The 25,098-nt window shown below is 34.1% G+C and overlaps 1 protein-coding gene across 1 annotated transcript; it reads right to left on the bottom strand.

The window, feature by feature from the left end:
* Positions 1–921: 921 nt before the first annotated feature.
* LOC149785650 (aromatic-L-amino-acid decarboxylase-like) lies at positions 922–24,633 on the bottom strand. Its single transcript, XM_089931224.1, has 12 exons — positions 24,433–24,633; positions 22,352–22,465; positions 19,476–19,595; positions 15,444–15,578; positions 14,663–14,806; positions 14,230–14,296; positions 13,458–13,552; positions 11,822–11,889; positions 9,445–9,535; positions 5,126–5,224; positions 4,492–4,593; positions 922–1,735 (listed from the first exon to the last, which is right to left on the bottom strand). The coding sequence occupies exons 1-12, from the start codon at positions 24,631–24,633 to the stop codon at positions 1,427–1,429; spliced, it is 1,545 nt and encodes a 514-aa protein (XP_089787350.1). The 3' UTR covers positions 922–1,426.
* Between the last annotated feature and the right edge of the window lie 465 nt (positions 24,634–25,098).

Below are 25,098 nucleotides of genomic sequence, written 5' to 3'. Positions count from 1 at the left end.
TCAGATATGTACAATGGGCTCACGTAACTATTGACAATTGTGAAGCAGGATCAGATATGTACAATGGGCTCACGTAACTATTGACAATTGTGAAGCAGGATGAGATATATCCAATGGTCTCACGTAACTAATGACAGTTGTGAAGCAGGATCAGACATGTCCAATGGGCTCACGTAACTATTGACAATTCTAAAGCAGGATCAGACATTTCTAATGGACTCACGTAACTATTGACAATTCTGAAGCTGGAGTAGGTACTCTCATGGCCGCATACAAAATTCTGAAGCTGGAGTAGGTACTCTCATGGCCGCATACAACTATTGACGATTGAGAATCAAGATGAGAAACGTCTAATTGCCTCACAAAAATGTTGACAATTGTGAAGCAGAATGAATTATGTCTTATGGTCACACAAAAAATGCTATCAAAACTATTTGCAACTGTGAAGAAATATAAGGTAGATCACATGGCCGCACTAAATTTCTGACAATTTGGAAGCAAGATGAGGTGTGATCCTTGGCAACACGAAATATCATTAACAATTGTGAAGCTGGATCAGGTATATCCCATGGCATAATGATAAATTGTGATGTAGGGTGATATATTCTCACGACAAGCGGCTGTAACAGCACATAGTAAAGTCTTAACCGTTTTTAGTTTATCTATACATTGATGATTATCAATGGTAACATAAGTTTCAATGGTCTATCGAAGAGTAAAAGACGATTTTTAAAACATATTATGATCATCCTTAAAAATAGTTTGTTCAGAAAGCATAATTAACTGAAAATGGACATTATATCAGGTTTTAATTGATAAAACTCATAGATGTTATTTCTGAGAAGATTTCGATCTCTGTAATAAAATATTGATTTATTTTAGACCAATCCTATTTGAAAACTAGAAATGAATTATTGCAAATGTCATAACTGTTATAATATTTGGTTATTCGTATCCATGTTTGATTTTGGTCTATCATCAGCAGATTTGCAGCTTTTCGCAGCAGATACTTTTACCCTCAAAATCTTAAGTATCTTGAAAATTCTACGTTTGACACGGGAATAGTATTTATTTGCATCATATCCATAAATAATGATTTTGACAAGTTTTCAAGTACATAAAAATTGATCATATGAGGAAACTGTAAAGACTGCGATCATTTTCATTAGTGTGTATTGACAGAATCTTTAGGATCAATTTTTGTGAATACCAGACTACTAAACCTTTCTCTCCAATTAAATCATGAGAACTAAGACATCTCTGCATGAGAGCTATTAAATTATGGAAACAATCTTCGTCTGAAAAAATATCAATCACACGAGAATTGCACGTGTAACAAAATCGTAAAAGTGCTTAAAAAGCGTTTCTTTGAGATAGGCTATAAGCGTTATTTTCTTGTGAACTGATCCGATGTGTCCCAAACACTTCACTGGTCAACATCAGGTGTTGAACTATCTGACGAATACTTGTGTTCCTCGGTCTCAAGGTGCTGTGGTGCGTCAATGTCGATAACTGGCATGTGTTTGTACCCGTTTTTGAGAGACACCTTCTGCAGCAAACGATCTGTGCAGGATTTTATGACTTGGTAAGAAAATTTTATATCATCAGACGTGGTTCTTTCTGCGCATATGGCTAACCGGAGGAAATAGATGTTTCGAACAAAAGCGGGGATGAGGTAGATACGACCATCTGCCAGGATTTCATCCAAGAGGCGCTCTGTAAATTTGTTTGAACACTGTAAAATAAACAAAAAATATTTTCGTAAACGTTGATAATATACCTTGAGTAATTTAACTAATATAATGCAGTTCTTACCAGAATTAGTCATTTTGTTTCACTCTTCTTCATTCGATGTTACATATATTTGTGATTGAAGAAAGCCTTTGAACACTGGATGAGACAAAATTAAATATAGCAACAAAATTTAACTGTATGTCATAAATAGCAAATGATAAACCATACTTGAGTCTTAAGTGATTGAAAATTATGTAAACAAGAAGAACAGGCAGTACGAAATTAATTTTGAAAGAGTGATTTTAGTACGGTCCTTTTAAAATAACTGTTGGAATAAGAAATTGTAGTATGCTGAGTTTGATTTCAATTTTTGTAGTAGAAATGTTTTGTGACTACGAGGCCAGATGAAAATGACAATGAATCAAGTGTAGTGACTACAAGGTCAGATGAAAATGACAATGAATCAAGCATCGTGACTACGAGACCAGATGACAAGGGACATGGATCAAACTTTGTTACTAATAATTGTTGGAATAAGAAATTGTAGAATGCAGAGTTTGAGTTCAATTTTTGTAATAGAAATGTTTTGTGACTACGAGGCCAGATGCAAATGACAATGAATCAAGTGTAGTGACTACAAGGTCAGATTACAAATGACATGAATCAAACTTTGTTACTAATAACTGTTGGAATAAGAAATTGTAGAATGCTGAGTTAGAGTTCAATTTTTGTAGTAGAAATGTTTTGTGACTACGAGGACAGATGAAAATGACAATGAATCAAGTGTAGTGACTACAAGGTCAGATGAAAATGACAATGAATCAAGCATCGTGAATACGAGACCAGATGACAAGGGACATGAATCAAACTTTGTTACTACGAGACCAGATGACAAGGGAAATGTAACAAATTTAGTGAGTACGAGGCCGTATGATAATGAAAATAGATAAAGTAATAATACTTACTTCCAAGTACATATGAGGCTTTTTTCGCTAACCAGAAACGTCAGTTTAAAGAAGCCATTTTTTTTACAAGCGTGACATTTTTATATTAAACGAAAAGATCACTTAAAAGAGGCGAGTTTGTTCGATAAAATTAGAGTTAACATTGTTTCAGTAACAACAATGCAATGCACTGTAAAACTGGAGTTGTTTCTATTGGTAAGATTGTATATGGCATTTGTGATCGTGAAATGTATGTAGCCGATACTAATATATTCTATTTTGGGGTTTGCACCGAGACAAGGAAATCCCAGTCAAGGGGTTACATTATTTGTCTCCACATGAGGTTGTGCCGAGTGGAGATACAAACAATGTAACGCCGCGACTGGGATTTCCTTGTCTTAATACAGACACCAACATAGATTATTTTTCTCATACAACATTTTCCGTTCAAATTAAAATAACCTTACATGCATTTTACAATATAGTTAGTAGATTCAAAACAAACAGTATTAATCTGGTACTTTTACTGCCACTCTCTTTCTTTGTACAAGTCATCAGGTCTTATAATGTTATATGGAAATAGGAATTTATATATAAGCAGAATATAGCGACATATGCCGCTCTTAGAAAAGAGCAAAAAAAAAAAAAAAAGAAGAAAAGACGAGAAAACAAATTAATTTATAATTGTTATGTGTTGAAAGTGTTACATCATGAGTCGACTCGAAGTTCTACGCACGAGAAAATAGAAACATAAAATAATTTAATATTATTACTGTATTATCACAATCAATCGATATATGTCATTTGAAAATAACAATATATAATGAATATATTTATAAGGATAACGTTAATGTATCTATTCTAATATGTGAAGGTTCTATGGTAGTCAGTGATACGATAAAGGACACAGCTCTAACGAAGAGTGTAGTGACTGAGGAGATTTCCTATTCATGATGTTCTTGGAAGTTTATATTTTATGTCTTGCAAATACGGCAAGTGTTGCCATTTCAAGTGCAATGATACGCTACATGGAAATCTTTTTGAATAGCATGCGGAATTATGACTGAACCATACCGATTGGTAAGTGCATGAGTTTTCATCTACAATAACATTATAAATTTGATTTGACAAAGTTTAAAGAACGCGGTTCTGACATAAGACATTTCCAGATGTTGTCGGCTTTGCGGTAGCTCTTGAGAGGCTTTGGATTTTTGTAGCCATGTGTATAGCATGTGTGTCGGGCACAATGGTTTTTTAGTTAGTTTTTATAGTTACTTCCAGACAGTAAGCAAATGTTTCCTATCTGTAACTCAATAAATGTTCAGGACGGTGTCAGTAAATGTAGCTAAAAGTGCCTATTTTATTTTAAATATTTCGTGTGAAACGAATCAGTTGCTTTTAGCTACATATAGGGACGCTGACCAGAAAAGGTACTGAGTTGTTGGAAAAATTCACGATGTTATGTGGAACGAACTGTAGCATAATACCAAATAAATTGAATTCGTGTGCGTGTGTCTGTCTGGTTGTCCCAAAATGTTTTGTATGGGGTGTTATCAAAGTTGGAGAGACATCGATTTGCTCTATGAGTGGAGTTCTTTTTTGTTATAGATCTGTTGTTGTTGCTGTTGTTTGATTTTAAAACAATTCTTTCATCCACAACAGAAGACAATAAGGGTATTTCTACTTGAAAGTAGTTTCTAGCGAACCATGATTGAGACAACCTGACTGCGACAATCAGACTGAGATAAGACAAGAACGGTTAGCAAGTTAGGTAGATTTCTCTGTTGCATGGGTGAGAACAATATATCTTTACCTTTAGCCTAAAACAGACCAGACCCATGACGACTTTAGTTACCACCTCAAATCGTCCATCCTCTAAAATCATTTTCTCGAACTCTTTTGCAAGTCTGCAATGCTGAGAGAGAAATAAAAGCTGTATAAATCTTTCTAAATTTTCCATGGAGAAATAAAACACAACACAAGATTACTCACACTGATCATTCTGCACACGTGAGCCAGTCATACAACGTTACAGCAACTGATAAGATTATTTCATTATTTGCAACAGAGCATGGGTGTTTAGTTTTTCTTGGCGCATTTAGTTCCTCCGGAAAACTTGAGAGAGGAAAAATATGTATTACTATAGCAAGGCTTCACCTATTTGTCAGTAACCCTTTCGGGAGCACGTAACACGCATTTACCAAAAATGGAAAAAGTAACGAAAGATTGTTTGAACTTGTTCTCTTATTTTTCTTTGGATTTTGTATGCAAGTTTGGGAGTAGTTGTCATTTCATAATTGTGCCATAAAACAAGCCTTTGGTTTGGCTCATAAATATATAATGTATGATGACACCACAGTTTTGACTTCTGAGGAACTGATGTTTTGCAGAGGAGTTCGATTTTCAATGGCAAAATCTTTCACATTGTAAAGGAAATCTGAGCTTACCCGTCTTATGTACTCCTGAACTCCCGTGATTCCATACGATCTCAACATAAACCACAGCTTCAGCGATCGGAACCTTCTGCCCAGAGGAATTTGCCAGTGCTATTCAAGGAATGGATAAAGGTATGCACAGTTAACTGTCTGACCGAATAGCGTTTGTACACTGTCATTTTTGTTTCATGACATCTATGGAAACGTAAGTCATTTATGTGATTGATTGTCACTGAACGGCCGAGGGATGACAAAATACCCATGACTCGCAACTTCAAACGAATAGGTTGACCATTGCCCCTAGGATGTTATTAGTCGTGGATAATTGGATTACACATTTTGCCAACGTTTTAATTAAGAACTGGTTCTCTTTTTTAGCTTCACTTTGATTCTTTCTTGGAACGTGGAATACGTTTTAGAAGTGTAAATTTGGCACTATATTTGTTTTAAGCGATTCTGAGTGAACAATAATTAATTCTTCCGTTTGTCTGTATTCCGCTTCACATACCAGCAAGTCTTGATGTTAATGGTGTTTAATTTGTTCCTCTCACATTTTTAACAGAAAGACTTTTTTCCTGACGTATGACACATTTGTATACAGTCTGTAGCGCTGTCATGTTATTCGATTTAAAAAAACCCAAAAACTTTGCAAATACTTTCACAATGTAGCGGAGAGGTGTAACGTTCTTTTCAGTGGTCTTCGTCTACTTTGAAACCACAAAGGGGAGTGGCACGAAAAGGACGTACATATAGAAGTTATAAATTATCGAGAAAATAAAAATCTTTCCGGATGCACCGGATCTTTGAGAGATCATCTTTATAACGGAAAATTGTAGAGGAAAAAACTTAACGTGTTATTTTGGGTCGAAACTCCATTTTGTATTAAGAAAGAACGATCGTACTTTAATTTAGAAAAGTGATATTCATTAAGTGTACATATATATCCCATATTACGACTCGAAACACAAATGAAAATTGGATTTCTACATGTCAACATCAAGAGCCACTCATTGACCTTCTTGAACCTGTAACCTAGAAAATCTTATTTACTACTGTATGTATCTTTTAGAATCATACAAATTAACACATTTTTAAAAGATGGAAATGTACACCTTTAAAAAAATTCTGCATCTTAATCCAAGTTTCCGGTTTTGCAAGATGTCCCATACGTACAAAAGCGTCTGCTATCCAATGTGTCATCTTTCCGCTAGAGTGGGATTCTCAAACAAATTCCCCGGCGTATAGTCTGTTTCTAACTTCTTTAGTAATTTTCCCCCATAAACAAGACGTTGTGAATACATTATATCCTATTCACTGTTGTTTCCCTTCCACATAATAGCATAGTTCTTTTTAATATGAAATGTTGAACTTTACTAATTTTATTACAAGATCAATTTAGTTTGCTTAATATCTCTTGCCATTTATTGGCATCTTTATGTTGAATATTTAAAACTAGCTATAAATCTGACCTAATTACTCGACTGAACTGCTGACAGAAACAATCCAAAGTAATGTGTTTCATTTCTATAGTCCGATGGATAAATATTACATCTTTTCAAAGCAGTGCGCAGAATAGACCGACATATCGCGACTTATGAATACACGGGGGTGGTATCTCGTGTGTCCAAAATTAATATTATTTTGAACAGAATATGCTGGCGGCATTGCAGTATTTTATTTTCGTCAATGCTTAGTAACACGTAGACATTCATGACATATAGGCAAAAATAAAGTTGTTTCTATGTGCATTTCCCTCACTATGTAATCTTTTGATATATTCAACTATAATATATGAGTCTGTACAGTAATAATTTTGTATATGTTATTTCTTTGTCATCCTTTTGTATATATACACACACACATTAGGCAAATGAGATGTTGTTTAATTTTGGCCAGGGCACTCTTTTGCTTTTAAGGTCTCCACATGTGACTCGTGCATAAGTAATGAAACCTGTATTCGATTGTTACTTTTGACGTCAACAATTCAATACAATCTATACAATGTATATACCAGAACATCAATAACAGCACTACAATATCACTGTTACCACATAAAGTTAAATGGTGCTAAATTACTCTTTTACGAAGTGCTATACTGTTCTCATATACTGAGTTCAATACCACTCTTTTTCATTGTGAGATATGCCATTCCCATTCACGAATTGCTATTACTGGTTCTGGTTACCATCTATACCCCTCTCATTTACTGAGTTTTATATAATTAGTTTTTACTTCGTTATATACCAGTCTTTATTTACTATATGCTATATCATTTTTTATCTAGGTGTTATACCACTGTTGCGTACTTAGTGCTATATCACTAGCTATACCATTATCTTTATTGTGTTTCTATAGTAGTCTCAAGGACTATCTAATTATTTTTCTACATGCTATACTGTTTTTCTTAGTACGTTCTGTAGCACTTTTATGTGCTAAGTGTTATATAAGCATTTTACTGCGTGCTATACCGTTGCCTGTTACTACGTTTCCATATCACTGTCATGTACTAAGTGCTATATTAAATCTTTTGTTCTACGTAGTATGCTGCTGTCGTGTACTAAGTGCTATATTAAATCTTTGTTCTACGTAGTATGCTGCTGTCGTGTACTAAGTGCTATATTAAATCTTTGTTCTACGTAGTATGCTGCTGTCGTGTAGTAAGTGCTATATCAATCGCTATAACATTGTCCTCTACTGCATTTCTAAAGCTCTCTTATGTACTAAGTGCTGTAGAAGTCGTTTACTACGTGCTATACCATTCTTTTACTACGTTTCTATAGTGCATTCACGTGTTAAGTGCCATGTATTTTACTACGTGATACACCATTGTCTTTTACTAAGTTTCCATACCAATGTCACCTACTAAGTGCTATATTACATTTTTTCTACGTGTTATACTGCTGTCGTGTACTTCGTGCAATATCACCCGCTATGACATTGTCCTTTACTGCATTTCTATAACACGCTCTTGTACTAAGTGTTATGTAAATCGTTTACTACGTGTGATACCATTGTCTTTTAGTACGTTTCTGTAACACTTAAGTACTAAGTGCCATACCTCTATTTTATAATGTGCTGTGTCATTGTGTTTTACTAAGTTTAAACAACACACTCATGAAATCAGTGCTGTGTCACTCTTTTTTCAACGTATTATACCACTCCCCCGTACTTAGTGCTTTATCACTTGCTATACCATTTTCTTTTATTCTTTTTCTATAGCACTCTCGTGTACTACAATTGATATATGTCTTGTACTAAGTGCTATACTATAGAGCGACAATACTTGCCGCTAGAATATAAATTCTCAAGAAATTCCCCGGCGTATAGTCTATTTCTAAATTATGTAGCAACTTTTCCCCATCAAAAAGCACGCTGTAAACACATTGCATCCTATTCATTTTTGTTTCGCTTCCATGTAATAACTTTTTTTTAAAATGTTGAACTTTACTAACTTTTTTACAAGATCGGTTTAGTTTACTTAAAATATCTTGTCATTTAATGGTATTTTTACGTTGACTGTTTTAAAACTAGATATAAACCTGACCTAATTACTAAACTGAACTGCTGACAGAAACAGTCCAAAGTAATGTATTTCATATCTTTAGCCCGATGGATTAACATTACATTTTTTCAAAGCTGTGCGCAGAATAGGCCGACATATCGCGAGTCAGGAAAACACAGGGTTGGTATCCGCTGTGTCCAAAATTAACGTTATTTTAAACAGAATATTCTGGTGACAATTGCCTCTTTTTAAATGGTAAGCATTGCTGTATTTTATTTTCGTCAATCGGTCGAATTCGGTATGCGTTTTGCTTCAACATTGGAGACTGAAACCTTAAGTGCGCATAAATGCCCGACAGGATTGTAAGTTTTTACTAAGTCTATACAATTTTATTTATCAAGTGCTATATAAGTTTTTTCTTAGGTGCTATACCATGGTCTATTATTACTAGTCTATATGGCAGTCTCTTGTATTAAGTGCAATATCACTCTCCATATACTAAAGCAGGATGAGCCTCAATCTGAAACTCAATTGCCAAATATTAAATATGATACACGGAGTCTATCTTAATCATTTTAATACATAGTCTAACCAGTTAAGTTAAAAAGATATTAATTTTTTTTAACTGTATGCAGTCCGACAGCAGTTGCAGGAGTCTCGAAATATGAAGACTTTGAGCTTGAGCTCCGCGCTGAAGAAGTGTCGAAAATATAATGCATCGTTTATCAATAACTTTAACCATAAATCCCCAATTGGTAGAAAGTCCATATACTGTGTATTTTAAAAGAATTCTTTTGCTTTAAATAATCACAAGAACTTGGTTACTCACTCTGTAGTCGGGCAATTTCCCTTCACAGCTGTGTCTGAGATATATTGGGTCGACGTTGAAGGAATCCACCAAGTGGGTGCTATTCTTAATCCTGCACGTTAAATGCAATATGCAGTTAATTAACCCCTTTTTTCATTCTCTTAAGCTTAGGCGTCTTAACCGACGGCTAATTCATCAATTCGATTACACTGATCGGTTTGGTTTATAGGATAATGGCGACGTGATACTATTGGACAAATGGAACGAATAGCGTACAAATCCTAGCTGTTAAATTACTTTATGGATAAAGCCAGTTCTTGGGAGGCATTTAATCCGCAGAGTAATAAATCATTTTCTATGCACACAATGCCCATTCTTTAAGTATATTATTGTAGTTGGTGTGGTACTTGTTACTATTACACACTCATATATTGTAACCATTCGTTTCTGTTTTGTACATATATATTGTAACAGTCTTTTCTTTAACCAATGCATCGGAAGAATATCTTTCTACGCACATATATTGCAACAATATATTTTGCACACATGCATTGTAACAATTCGTTTCTATTTTTCACAATTTATCGCAACAATCTGTTACACTCATATATTGTAACAATCTATTTATACTCATACATTGTAATAAACTATTTTGCACTCATATATCGTAACAATCTGCTTTACACATAAATTGAAATAATATATTTGATTCAAATACATAGTAAAAATTCATTCAGCAAATTGCTTTCCGCGCAGACAATCGACATTCTTGTACATACCACATAAATGAACAACCCGTATTCATATTGCTTGTCATATCGCTGAGAAATTTATATTTTATCACTTGTTATTATATGCTCATTTTTCCCCCTTTACATCGTCAGAATCGTTCAATATTCCCCGATACTGAACGCGCGAAAATACACATATAGCATTCACGTGAATAAAGGAACTAATTTCTATTGTAAACAAACAATGACGCAGACGCCAGCACTTTTGATTTGTAAACAAATCATATACACTCGCGTAAGAGGCTCTTTACGTTGTGGTTGTTTAAAGTTGTTTCTGAATGAACTAAAACATGTTTCGTGGACTGCAAAAAAAACCGCAGCTGTTTTGGCGCACTCCGCGTTGATACAATGTTACGGATTTAGGCTAGCTACATTATATAAAAGACGGAAGATTAGGTCCTTACAAATAACATACAAGTGACAAGGCATATACTGTCTTATTTAGCTGGTGATAAGAATGGCAAAATAAAATATAATTTACAGTTTTACATCCTGATTTTCCTCAAAATGCTTTTTTTTAATTCTGCAAATCCGAATTACATGAGTCATGTCATAGGTTTTCAATCTGGATTACACATTTCGAAATTGTGCTGTAATTTCGATGATAAGTGCAATTGCATCCTCTTTACTGCACTCAAAATGAAATAAGCATTAAATTCCATAGCGTCTTTTTGATAATTGCAATTGAAAGACTTCATATTTTTCCCACGTTATGATTTCAAACATTCAATGACAGAAACAGAAACACATTTGCAGACGTAAACACGTTTCTCCCGCACCACTTCAATCCGATGTATTTCATATATTATTTGCACAGATGAATCCAGTCCAAAATCACAAACTTTCGTCGAATCGAAACAAAATACCAAAATATATTCATTCCAGATCAAATGGAAAAGTTGTTGCAATGCGCATTCCTTCACAATATCACTGCAAATTTCAATTTTAACTAGACACGCCATTTTCTTTTGAAAGTTATGTCGAGCGCGCGACTAAGTTCAAATTTATCTGGGTGGAGTTATGTGCGCATTAATAATGATTCATTGTGTAATGACAAATCTGCGCTTGTGTATTTAGTTTGGAATACGGCATTCATTCATTTACGTTGTTTCTTGTAGTGTATTTTGTTTATATAATTAAACCTTAGGTAGAATTAAAAAAATGAGCGTATAATAAAAAGGTTGCTGCATTTGTATGGGAAAAATATTAACTCCTTTTGTCGGAAGGATATATTGCACTCACAAGTTCGTGTACTATTCCATATCAAAACTCGTTCACATTTTCCCATACAAATGCAGTAACCTATAACTACTAATCTAAACAATCGATATTCACATTGCTTACCCCATAACTGAACAATCGATATTCTATTACTTACCAGGTTACTGAACAATCGATATTCATACTACCTTCCACATAATTATACAATTCATGGTCATGTTGCTTGGCACATAACGGAACAATCAATATTCGTATTACTTACCAAATAACTGAAAATATTTTTACTTTCTGCATAACTGAAGAATTCATATCGCTTGCCACAAAACGGAACAATCAAAATTCAAGTTATTGACAAATAACTGAGCAATCGATATTATGTTACTTACCACATAACTGAACAATCGAAGTTGATGAGCATCCATTTATGAGGGTTGAAACTGAACGTCTCTGCATACTTGAAAGTAAAATGTTGTTGGATTAGTACACTTTTGAAAACCTTTCATTATTTTAAGTATCCGTCATGTGGATAACAGTTTTTACTTATATATATATATATATATATATATATATATATATATATATATATATATATATATATATATATATATATATATATATATATATATATATATATATATATATATTGTTACGAGTCTATGCTCTTAAAATAAGTAACTGAAAAGAGTGAAGACAACAAGCTTTGTAAATTTAACAAATAATTTATTTCCCTAAGATACAAAGTGAAAAATTAGAAATAAAGGAGCTGACGGTATCATGAATAAAATCCAAAATTAATCCAAGAATTACAGACACATGTCCTAGTAATAGAAAGTCCTGAATAAAACTCAAAAGAGATTCGAAATTGAAGGCGATGGCGTGTCTGTTGTGGTCAGCAAGGTACTGATGTGTCAACAGTCTCTTATTGAATCACATAAACATTATTCCAGGCTTGAATTCATTATAAATTCCAATAAATGTAGCTATCCAAGAATTTTGTCAGAGTACTTTTGTATTTCCATGGAAAATACTCACTTGAATTCAATAATTCGAAGAAAATAAAATTCGGCCCAAACTGGTTACAACGTAACACAACTTAAAGTGCCAGATGTTAGAGCACAACTGGAAAATCTCCACAGTCAGAAGATAATATAAATATATGTTTGATGTCAGGTCACAAATTAGCATTTTCTAAAAACAACCATTTCCTAGTGGAAAATAACTTTCTAGCATAATTTAATGAGCCTTGTTTGTTTAAAACACAATACCCTATAAATTACACTATGGAACCTCCAAAACACTGACCGCAATCAATGTTTACCTGAATGATAATTTGGTTAATGAGCTCATAACCATAGAGAATAATGAAGCTATTATTAGTTGTTTACATCAATGTAATAAAAAAAGTTATAAAAAGTCAATCAGGTCAAACAGAATTGAACTCAGTTTTGGACAATGTCAAGTCCAGTAAACAATATTACATTACAAAAGCATATAACGACAAAATATTAAAAACTAACAGATTTACAATTGAATTAATATATATATATATATATATATATATATATATATATATATATATATATATATATATATATATATATATATATATATATATATATATATATATATGAGAATGTAAGTACATATAACGGGATACTGAGATTATGATAGGAATATGGTGCACTGAGGAAGTAAAAAAGAAAGAAAAAGAACATATAGAACTGAGAACATTGTTGCAATATCTGTTAACTTTATCATGCCAAATGATGCACATTCATGATATGTATGTAGACATGTATATGATGCCTACTTTCGTGGAGCATATACAAAAATGATGTGAACAAATTTCAGTGTATAAATATTCAAACAAAATAAACAACATGTTCTCAGTTAGAGAAATATTAGTAGTTTCTAGAAAAGATGACTTAAAATACTGTTGAGACGTTTTTGTATGTGTGGTCCTTGTCGACGAAATATCAAACATGACTTAAACGAGACTGTTAATCGAAAATCTCTACTCACTTGAATTCCTTTCATGTAATGCCTGAATTCTGGACACACGAAGGCGCTTCCAGCATATGCTGCGTCTATGTGAAGCCACATGTCTTCTGCAGCACCTAACGAAAGATTGAATGCACTACTATAACTCAAGTCTGGCTTAAATCAATCAAATTTCTTTAAATATTAAGACTTATCAATTTCAAGTACAAGTCAGCCATGAAGAAGTAGATCTGTTAGGTAATTAATCATACAAGATAGATTTGAAGCAGAACCAAAAAACTAATTCTGAGTCCCAGAAGCTGTTACGAGATGTAATTTTGATTAGAATAAAGTTAGAGCCATACGGCTCTCTGTATTTTCTTAACATAGGTATAGTCGTGGAACTTGTGAATACCATCTTTTACTATTATCAAACTGTACATCTCTACAATAGCATTTGTGATTTATTTAATATTAAAATAATTATACCTCCACTAAAGTATCCTGACCCTGAATTAACTAAATTTTCACGACTGAGACTGACATTGTTTTTGATTACTTTATCATAATTTTTTAAATACTGCTAGTCTTATGTCATACTAAATTCCCCAAAAGTTTGAAGCTTTCGTCTGTTTGGAACGTAACATTTAGTTTTGAAGCTTAAGCCTCATTTGAAGGCAATGCTTAGTTTTGAGCGAGTGCCAGTCTTCTGCTTGATATATGTTATTAAATGTTGTGGAATGGACTTATGAAAGATATCGAAATCATGAAATGAACTCCAGAAAGAAAATAGAGAGCGCTAATAACAACTCACATATTGGTCCAAGTTCTTCAAGATTGTCAAATGCACAAGATCCTGTTGTTCCGAGTGAGGCGCACAACTGTGTGAGAAGATTTAAACATTTTGGTTAGAATGGGTTCGAAATGAATATCATTTATATTTTTGTTTCATTTTGTAGTGAGAGTCAATAAGTCATTCATTTGAAACCGGTGTCTTGTTATGCTAAAAGAACAAATTTCAAGTCCTTTTTTGGTTCTTATCACATGTTTAAATGCTCGAGTGCAAAATTAACATGCATGCGTATTAATTTTAATATTTAACGTATATTACTTATATTTACACAAATTTAATCTTCTTATTTAAATAATCTAACAAGTCAAAATCGCAATACAATTTTTGTGACATCAAGTATTTTTTCTTTCTTCTCTGTTCTGAATTATGAATGTTAGGTCTAAAATTTACTCACAAAGAAAGGAATAAGTCCCTTGGCCTTGTCCGCTTCGACCGCTTTGCGCAGTGTTTCTCCACGTAGACTAAAGTTATCATCAGTCAGAAGCTTTACCATTCTCACAGCCCCGAGCAGCCCCGATCTCTCTACTGAGGAATTTGCCTGATATATCATAACAAATTTAAATAATACTTATACAAAATATGAGACAACTATAGGGTTTATGAAGACGGATTTCAAATAGGACATTAGCTGAGACAACCATTTAGGGTATAAAGAGGAACTTCAGCTGAACAGGGCTGGCCTTTGGCCGATTGGACCAATTTGTCCCAATCGGGCCCCGTGCTCAAATAGAAACCGCACTTTAGTAATTTGAAAGTGAAAGCGATGGATGAAAATTTTAAGGACAATATCATATAAAACGTGTTTAAAAGTTTATTTCCAAATGCCTTGCTCACTGGGGCCCCGCCGAAATTATCCAAGACCGTTACTGCAGGTGGGTCAGCCATATAGGACATGAAGAGGGACTCCAGTTAGAAAAATAATTGGAGTAAACGTCATTCGATGTGGAGCAGAAAATTTGAAGATAAAATAAATCATGAAAAGAGACCATGAAAGGATCAGCTCGGTTAGCCATTGAGGACGTACACATCTAGAATTTGTCGATACGTTTCTTAGACAGTTGACAATGAGAACTGGTTTTGCAACAACAACAAACAAAAAAGAAACAAAAAGACAAGTCATGCAGATGAATTTTGTGGAAGTTTTAGATCATGACTAACAATAAAGTTAAACTCACCTGATCTGAACAGTATCCGACCAATTTCGATATGATCTGCATTTCATCAATGGAAGGATCGGCTTCCTTGTATTTGGTAACTGTCCTTGTTCTGGCTGCCAGCAGGCACAATAAGACTGTTTCGCTTGCCGTCGACTGAAATTACCAAGACAGTAATTATGTATATGTGCATGGGTTGGAAATATAATTTTGATGTTTGTTGTCAGTAACAATTGAAATATGAATTTTATTTTATGAAGATTTTAGTATCACATTTGAGCTACCAATCATAACCGCTTCATAGGAACCCATGTTAAATAGTCATTTTCAAAGGGAATATAATATGCAACGTAGTCCAGAGATTATAGGCTATCCATAATCAGACGAAAGAAATGAGTGTCTTGGGGGAAAATTTAGGAACCGCTGCGTACGATTGGTCAGAGTAAATTAAGGCGTACACTTTGGAAGTAATGTGAATTTAAAGTGACGATCTTGATCGAAATTCTTTAGTCCGAAAATTCCTGAGAGAGGAGAAGTTTGGATCCGAGGAAGCCTGAAAAGATCAGTGCTTTTCTCGTTAAACAAGAAAACACGACCAGATATCTGTCTTGTAAGAAAAGACAGGTTTCAATGCTAGGAGACACACTTTCGGAAAGATAACAGCATTAAGATACGCAATTTTACTTTTTCACGTCATTTTCAGTTTTTGACTGCTTGTTTTATGCAAATGTGTTTGATATGACTAGGATCCATATTATGTATCCTGTATTCAGTTTCATGGAAATCTGTTGATGCTGGAGTTTTTATGCAATTTATATCTTTAATGTTACAGTTACTAGTTCAATGATAGAATTGACGGATTCCATGCGATCCAGAGTTTCACATGTGTAGGACTTCATAGGGTTATATAAAATAAATTCCTTTGTCTGTTAGGACGATACTCATTATCGTGAGTTAACGATAATCGTATTTTTATAGCGGATTTTGTCATGTTTAAATAATCTTGTAGGTTAGGGATTGCCGTGAGCTAGAATTTTGTGAATTTTATGCGATAGTAATCGAGCATGCGATAACGTAGGTAAAGAGGTACGGTAATGCTAGATACACCGCTCAAGTGTTAATTTATAGTCGGTCGCTGTGAAACAAGAGTGATGATTTATCGAATTAGTTCAGAAATAATGCAGTGTTTGGATAGCTAGTTATTTATGCTTTAGGGCAACGTAAGTGAGGGAACTTCTGCACGTATAGAACGTGATATGTATATAGATTTAAGTTTAATGTTGTTCTTTAAATAAACAGCTTTCCGAGAGACACAGGACAGTCCGATGTTTAAAATCGGAGGTCCGCCAATTGATGATGTTTTCAGAATAAAGGACTAGTAGGTCCAGGAAGAGTTGAAGAGTTCAGAATAGGAAAAGTAGGGAATAGGAAGACGTGATACACGAGTCACGAGAGGAAGTTGGTGTAATCAGTCGTATACATTGCGTTTTTTCACCACTAGTTATTGTTATAAAATAAATCCAAATTATACACTGCTATTAAATTCTGTCGACATAAATTAGTTTGAATTGGAGTTGCCGCTATTAATTGTTATTTATTTAATTTTGCTATTTTTTCGTGTCTAAGGGGGCTCGTATTGCATTATTTCTTCCCAATAGCCTAGCTCAGTTCTCTGTGATATTCTATCTTTCCACTCCGACCGGGCTATAAAATCGACGGAGGTCATTCCCCTGATAACGCCAGCCAAATGCAATTAACGGCCCCTCTTACTAAGAGGGCCACATTAACACTGACCAAATACAGATTTATTTTCACAACTCTTGTGTAATTTGATTAAGTGTTGCTATTAGAATTCGGATTAGTATACATTATCATTAATAAACAAATCATCATCATCATCATCATCGGGTGAAGATACCGAATTCATATGAATTTATTGCACGTAACGGTTTTACCCAGAAAAATGAAATATGTACAGCATGATTTACAGTGAAAAATCTGATCTAAAAGTTTGATACTAAGTTTATACAAACATATTTTCATATATATTTGATGCTAGTGTGTTGAAAAGGTTGGTTTTTATACAAAGAAACCAAAGCTAAAATAATGACAGAAACATACTGAATGTAAAAATAGGGATTTATTGGTCCTGGTTTTAGAATGCAGGGGAGAAAACTGTTTTCATCCCTCGTTATCATTTTATATTAATCGTCTTAGTTTTGCTTTAATTTTCGCACCATTGTCAGGGTTTAATGATTATTGCTTGATTATGACAGGTTGGTGTTGGGAATATATTGTGCAAACCGAGTCATTAGCTAATTGTTAGGTACAGGCGATATTCATACTGAACGTATGGAATGTTCTTAATATAAATAATTGTTAGGATTTTCTTAACATACAGTTGTTTAATAATTTGAGTTAGGAACAATTATGCGTATTCGGTGCGTTTGTCCTATTTTAGATCATAGCAGTTCCGATGCAAGACAAACCCTACAAGTGAATTCAAAGTCTCGTTAATGCGTGGTGCATGCTTCGTTAGAGAGTAATTATTCGTGGCACTGGTTTGAGAATCCTGCGATCCGTAAATACTGTTGGCTTGCGTTCATTGGAAACGGAACACAATGAACTCAAGCAAAACTCACACAGTGTGGGGGCCCCGAGTGGCCGAGTGGTCTAAAGCGCTCTCCGTTACGGATCACTGCCATCTCACTTCTGTCTGCGTGGGTTCGAGTCCAGGATTCGGCCAATGTGGGTATGTGAGAAAGCTTGCCAGTAGCTTCTCGTGGGTCGGTGGTTCTTCTCTGGGTTTTCCCGGGTTCTTCCTCCACCATTAATACTGGCCGCCATGCATAGCCTATCGTGTGCTGAAAAATGGCGTTAAATCATACAACAACAACAACAACACACAGTGTGTTGGGCTTGGTTTTGTTTACTAGGTCTTGATGCGAACACACACACACTCGACTTGTAATGGTAATGTGTGCCTTCAAATATATAAAATATAGCAAATACTTTTTTATTCAGTATTGCAGACTCTGTATTGCTTGGTATATTTCACTTAAAATGAAATGTGTTATGCGTCTTCCCTGCTATTTTCTTTTCACAAGAGCACGCAGTCTTTATCAAACATATCAATAATTTAGACATTTAGAAAGTAAAAGTACCACAGACATCAAAATATAAACACAAACTAATTGGAAGAAGCCATGCCCTTAATTTACAAAGATTCTGAACTCGAGTACGTACTGACACTAAACGTTTAGTCGTTGGAAGTGCGAAAACATTTAGACACGGTCATTTCAAAAGATGCCATCGATTTTGGTGAAAGGTTCTGTTCAATTTTGATAGCATTCTAAATGCTGAATACAGCTTAGTGAATACCATGTTTGTGACTGGGTTGAAAAGTGCATTAATATTGAAGAACTATGTGAGTGACGTAGCTCTGGATGCTTTTTCCGAGAAACCGACCAGCATTAGTGAAACGGTCTTTTTTCCCTAGAAACGGACCAGCATTCTTGAAACTACATTTTAAATCGTATTAATCTATCTATCTATCTATCTATCTATCTATCTATCTATATATATATATATATATATATATATATATATATATATATATATATATATATATATATATATATATATATATATATATATATATATATTCTAAAATTATATTTTCACATACCCCACTACTGTATTTTAGACTATTTCACAGTTATTGAATACAATTGAAATTGGATACCATGCACGTATAACTCAGTCAAACTCATACGTCAGCAAACCGTGATAGCCATTTCATGTAGTAAGGGATTGTACTCTGGTGTTGGACCATTTTATGCGTGCGTCACGTATCATTTCATGTACTAGGGGATTATATTAAGGCGTTGGACCCTGTCATGCATGCCTCACACACCATTTCATGTAGTAGGTGATGGAGTACAGAATTTGGACCATTTCATGCATTCCTGACGCATGGATTAGCCATATGTAGCCTTATTCTATAATATGTAGTACAGATCAACACTTTAACCAACCGGTTATTATTTTTACCTGAATAACTCCACCACCTTTACCCCCAGAGCTATGAAGAAATTCCTCTGGTAAATTCATCATTTTTCCCAGCCAGTCTGTGGTGATGACTTCTAATTCAGTGCATGCTGGACTCGTGGCCTGTGTATCAAAATAATTAGTAACAACTGTAAGTACTATGTCATGGTTTAATTAAACTTAAGTTCATTATGTCATCTTTCATTACTTGTTAGACTCATTTGTACACAAATTCAAAATACGAGAAGTAACATTTCTCAAAAATGAGCGTATTTGTCTTCTATTAAGATCCTTGGTATGCGAACGGTTTCTTAAATAATAAACAGAAAGTACTAAATGACTCGATATTTCATATAATATGAAACACGTAAACGGTGGGTACACAATGTATTTTTAACCAAATATCTATAGAATATGGAATATGAAACCAGAATGAAATTGACAACCATTTTAGTTCCCCATTAAAAATTACAAGTTGGGTTTTTATCAGACATTCCATATGCAATTAAGTCAATAAGCATTATAACACGTGGTAATTATGGAATGCGAGTTGCATTCTTCAGTGTTGTTATGGTACTTCCTGATCGATATTGTGGTAATAAGGAGGAAAGGAATTATACCGTGCGTTATTACAAAAGAGCCATGGTCAATACTGACACGTTTGCTCAACCCCAGTTCGTAAGTCGTGGCCAATATTGCCGTCTAAACATTGCCGCAAGCTAGAGTTAATCTCTTACGAAAGGTTACCGTGACGAGACAGAAGATCCGGCATCGTGAATCGGCACATGCGTTAGATCGAGCGACTTCCCACCTAGGTGTTACAGCTTTGTCCAAAGATCAGAGGAACCCACGAGGAACGGGGCGTGTCTAAATCCGTCCCCACGTGGACAGACAGCGAAAAAGACATTGTCTGCTAAGCGTGATTGGATCGAATCAAACCGACATTCAATCGGAATAGAGACGGGTGTGTAATAACAATTTCGATCCGAATTATAGCCATTAACTAGCAAGCGAAATTTAGTCTCGCCTAAAAGACTGATGAGCAATATGGTGTTACTCTGAGAGAGCTACTCGTACTTTGGCGGTAACACTTAGGAGATTCTAAGGAAAGATAGAGCTTCGTAAAGGTCAGTGGTTATTTGCTCGGTTTTGCAGAATATTATGGCATTGTAATTTTAATTATGTGTAGTATGTCTAATTGAAAGGATCGTTAGTATGTAGAATTACCGTTGTAGTGAATAATTTACATGCGTATTTGATAAATGAGTTTGAGTATTATGCAGAGAATTATGTAGATTGTTGGCTTGTGGTACGAATTAATTTTGTAATTAGCTATTAGGTTACGTCGTAGTAAACTAGTGTATTTATTCATGTGATATGTTAGATGTTACACATGCATGAATTGTGAATTTGCAAAATGGTTGAAGTGTGTAAGATTAATGAATATGGATGTATGGATATATAAGAGCATGGACATTTGAATATTTGTGTACTTTGCATGAGTTGTTATGTAAAGAAATGCCTCTGATTGTTCTGATTTTGTATAGTATACTGATGTGAAACATTTTACTGATGTATGTATGAGAAGTAATTGATACCGTGCTTTTACTACGACGTTGTTTTACCATATAACAACGTATGACTATTTCGATGTGAATGACTGCGTGAACGAAGCAATTTAATAGCCGTTATCTGATGATAGGCCGGATGTAGTGTGAGATGAGAGGGCTAAGGAAAATATTGTGTTTTCACGGGAAGCTTTTTGGGGGACAGAACTTCCGGTTCAGTGAGTCCAGAGTCTAAGAGGGGAAACGGAAGTAAGACTAGCAGAGCAGTGGGAGTCGACAAATCTAGTCGGTATGGAGTCGAGGAGGAGGAGGAAAAGGAGTCGAGGAGGAGCAAGTGGAAAAGGAGAAGTATAGAGAAGTCGAAGAGTACTCGGAATGAGGAGAAAGTCGGGATGAAGAGGAGACGGAAATGGAGGAATATGATAGAAGAATACACAGATGAGTAGAATACAAGGACAGGTGGAAATCTATCTCACACTACTAATCAAATGATACAATATGCTATCACAGGGTCGAGGGGAAAGAGGGTACTTGGGAAATTTTAATAATTTGATTATTGAATTGTCATTAAATTGTTATTCGTTGAATTTCACCTTTTTCTATATCCAGTCATTTAACCGTCGGCATTGCTGATTGGGGGTTCGGAGCTTTACTTCTTTCACTAATTTAACTTCCAACAAAAATCGAGCCTGGGTGAGATTTATATAATAATTTAAATAAAATATTGGAAGCACCAAACCCCACACCTAGCACAGTCACGGCATAACAAATCCAGACACGCCACAAATATCATATAGCAAAAGTTCATCCACATTCCCGTTGTAAGTATATATCATTTTAATTAACCTCGGACTTTTTAGTATCAACGACTGATTGACTTTGCATGCGCTCGGGATTACTCAACTAAAATCATCTACTCGTTTTAGACCTACTTTGTGTGTCTTCATAGCTAGAATTATTACCTACGATCTGCACATAGATGACTGAAGATCTAGTGCAGTGTAAATATCCTAACGAACATAAAAAGTGTAAATACATGATTGATTCTGCACATTATGGATTCTCTCCTCGCAATGGATATTAATGACCACAAATGGGTGCAGTACCGTTTCCTAATATATATATCGACAGACTATCGACAATTGAAGAATGTTCGTGATATGAAAAGCTATGCTTTGATAAACGTTCAACTCTTATCTGGTAGATATTGGCTTGGAAGCGGAATTATGCGGTAAACATTTCTAGCAAAACTGATTAAGCTGAGGGAGTCGAAGGATTCTAATGTCATGTAGGTTGGTCTGTTCAACTTACCCAAGAGAAACCGATACACCCGATGGCGTCAGACAACATGTCGCCCAATATGGACGGAAATGAATTGCCGGCCGCAAAGTAACCATGAAAATGTGGGCTGTGCCAGTGTGTAGTCTGTTGTAATTGACAAAGACAAAAATTACGGATATTGATAGGGATAATGCTTGAAATAATGAACAGGGATAAACAGATGATGGAGATCAATCAAAGCAGCTCTAACGGATATAAATGAAAACGAAGACATCATTTCATTGGATATATATATATATATATATATATATATATATATATATATATATATATATATATATATATATATATATATATATATATATGTCCTGTGATGATGTTTTACCTTTCATTTAATAAAATATAAGAACGATTATAACAGTTCATAATTTTATATAACATGACACGAGGCACTGTAAAAGTTCAATACCATGCATTTGATATTGAAATGTTCCACATTTCCGGATCTGTATATCACAATTTTCATGTTTAATTTAGTATGCCTGATGACTGAGAGTCTTTGTGTTATACGAAAACGTAAAATTGTTGAAGATAGGATAAGATGTTTCATATTTTGTGCTATTTGTTATGATTTGCCACAGTTGATAAAAGCAACAAAAACAAAAACATTCAAGATTAAAACCCGTGATTTAAATGTTTCGTCGTTCTAGTTGCTATCATAGTTTCGCTTTTTTTGTAGTAGCAGTAGTAGTAGTAGTAGTTGCAGTAATAATACTACTAATAATAATAACAATTATTATTATTATATTATGATTATAATTATTATTATTATCATCATCATCATCATCATTATTATTATTATTATTATTATTAGTAGTAGTAGTAGTAGTAGTAGTAGCAGTAGTAGTAGCAGCAGCAGTAGTAGTAGTAGAAATAAAAAATAATAGTAGTAGTAGTTGTAGTCAGACCGGATCAGGTTAAGTGTTGAGGTTGGCAGGTTTTCCAAAATTTCAAAAGGTGCATGACTTTCTTCTAAAGGGAACCAAATCAAAAGTCTATGTATCTATGTACTCAAAGTATGCATAAAAACTAATGAATGTGCCCAAGACTAAAACGATTATTAAATGTCAAGTGACAAGTTACTGTATGTTTATGTGTATAAGTGGGGGGGTCAGTCATGGATGGTGGTGCCTGCAAACACACACACACACCCGATGCGGCCCCGTGTAGTAGTAGTAATAGTAGTATTAGTGGCAACATCGTTATTCTTGTGATCATGATTATTATTACTTTTATTATTATTATTATTATTATTATTATTATTATTGTAATGTTCTAATGACGCAAAAGGCCTTTTAGCTGAAAATTTAATGCATAATCTTAGTATCTTCAATTGTCAAGATGTCCACTATTCCTAAATATCTCTCTTGCTCAACCTTCCTATAGATATGAAAATACTGGTGGGAACCATCCGCACTCCTATTTCTACCAGTGGACCTAAATAACCCGTAAGAACCAATCTGACTTCAAATGAGTGACCTACGTGTGCTTTGATCAGTGTATGTAACCAGAGAGACATTGGCCTCCATTTTAAAGCAGCCTGGAAGTTCGTGGCATGTCCACATTGGCCTGTAGATAAGACTGCATTTGAACACTAGCTTCGTGCATTTTGATTCATAAACGTCCGGTCCTTTACACGGAGTTATCTTCATATAACCTTGTTTTAAAGTTCATAAAAATTTGCTGACTATGATAATTAAACTGTTGACAAATATGATAGCGAAAGAAGAGAATAGCAATATAATATAATATAATATAATATAATATAATATAATATAATATAATATAATATAATATAATATAATATTTATAATATTACTTATCAAAGCATAATAATAATAATAATAATACTATAGCAAAATTAATGAAAAAAGATATATCAAAACACATGCACACACAGGAAAGTCATTAATAAGACTATAATTTGTTTACTTGGCAATCGATACAATATATTCAAATCCTTTTTTTCTCTTTTCTTCTTTATTATTATTATTATTATTATTATTATTATTATTATTATTATTAGTAGTAGTAGTAGTAGTAGTACAGACCCCAGGCATTATGATTTTTTCAATGTCTTTCATGACTTCATCGAAGCTTTCCGGATTTTCAGGCGCTTCATCCGGTAGTAGCGGTCTCATGTATCCAGGCGATACTCTATGTACGACATCTCTTTCCCGAATATTCTCTAAATAGTTTGCAATATAGTCTACCATTTGTCTTCCATATTTGCGGAAACCTTCGGCATCCATGCTGAAATAATTTTGATAACAATTTCGTTCTTTGTACGACATTTTGGGGATTATGTTTAATCTTAATTGCTATAATTATGTGCATATTATACAATTATATTGTTCGAAAAGTAACAAAACGTATACTGTAGAAAGAGGGCATTACAGATAAATTTAAATAGAGCTATTTTCTGGACATGTATATTTCAGGGAACCTATTTGGGAAATTGTAGCCTTAAATATGTTTTATGGTGTTTAATGAAATTATCTTGAGATGTTACACAAAATGTTTATCAAAATTATCATAGGCAAAGGACATATCATATAAAAAACATAAATAGGGATTAGGTTTTATGCCATTTGTAAACTACTGTTGTTTATCAAAACTTTAAACATAATCGATTGGTATATAAATGCATTTCACTTAATAATGTGCCTTGATATAAATTTAGTGCAATAAAGAATTACCAATGAACAGAAGAAAAA

Source organism: Sinohyriopsis cumingii, chromosome 13 (assembly GCF_028554795.1).
Source record: "Sinohyriopsis cumingii isolate HCF-2022 chromosome 13, ASM2855479v2, whole genome shotgun sequence".
In the NCBI taxonomy this organism is placed as follows: Eukaryota; Metazoa; Mollusca; class Bivalvia; order Unionida; family Unionidae; genus Sinohyriopsis; species Sinohyriopsis cumingii.
The sequence above is the reverse complement of the archived record's forward strand: the minus strand, read 5'-3'. Positions and strand labels throughout refer to the sequence as shown.

Coding starts and splice junctions, on each gene's coding strand:
- LOC149785650 (XM_089931224.1), bottom strand. CDS start 24,633: ATGGATGCCGAAGGTTTCCGCAAATATGGAAGACAAATGGTAGACTAT. Junction 14,807..15,443: donor TCGGATACTGTTCAGATCAG/GTGAGTTTAACT, acceptor ATGATATATCAG/GCAAATTCCTCAGTAGAGAG. Junction 1,736..4,491: donor TGGTCTGTTTTAGGCTAAAG/GTAAAGATATAT, acceptor TTTATTTTACAG/TGTTCAAACAAATTTACAGA.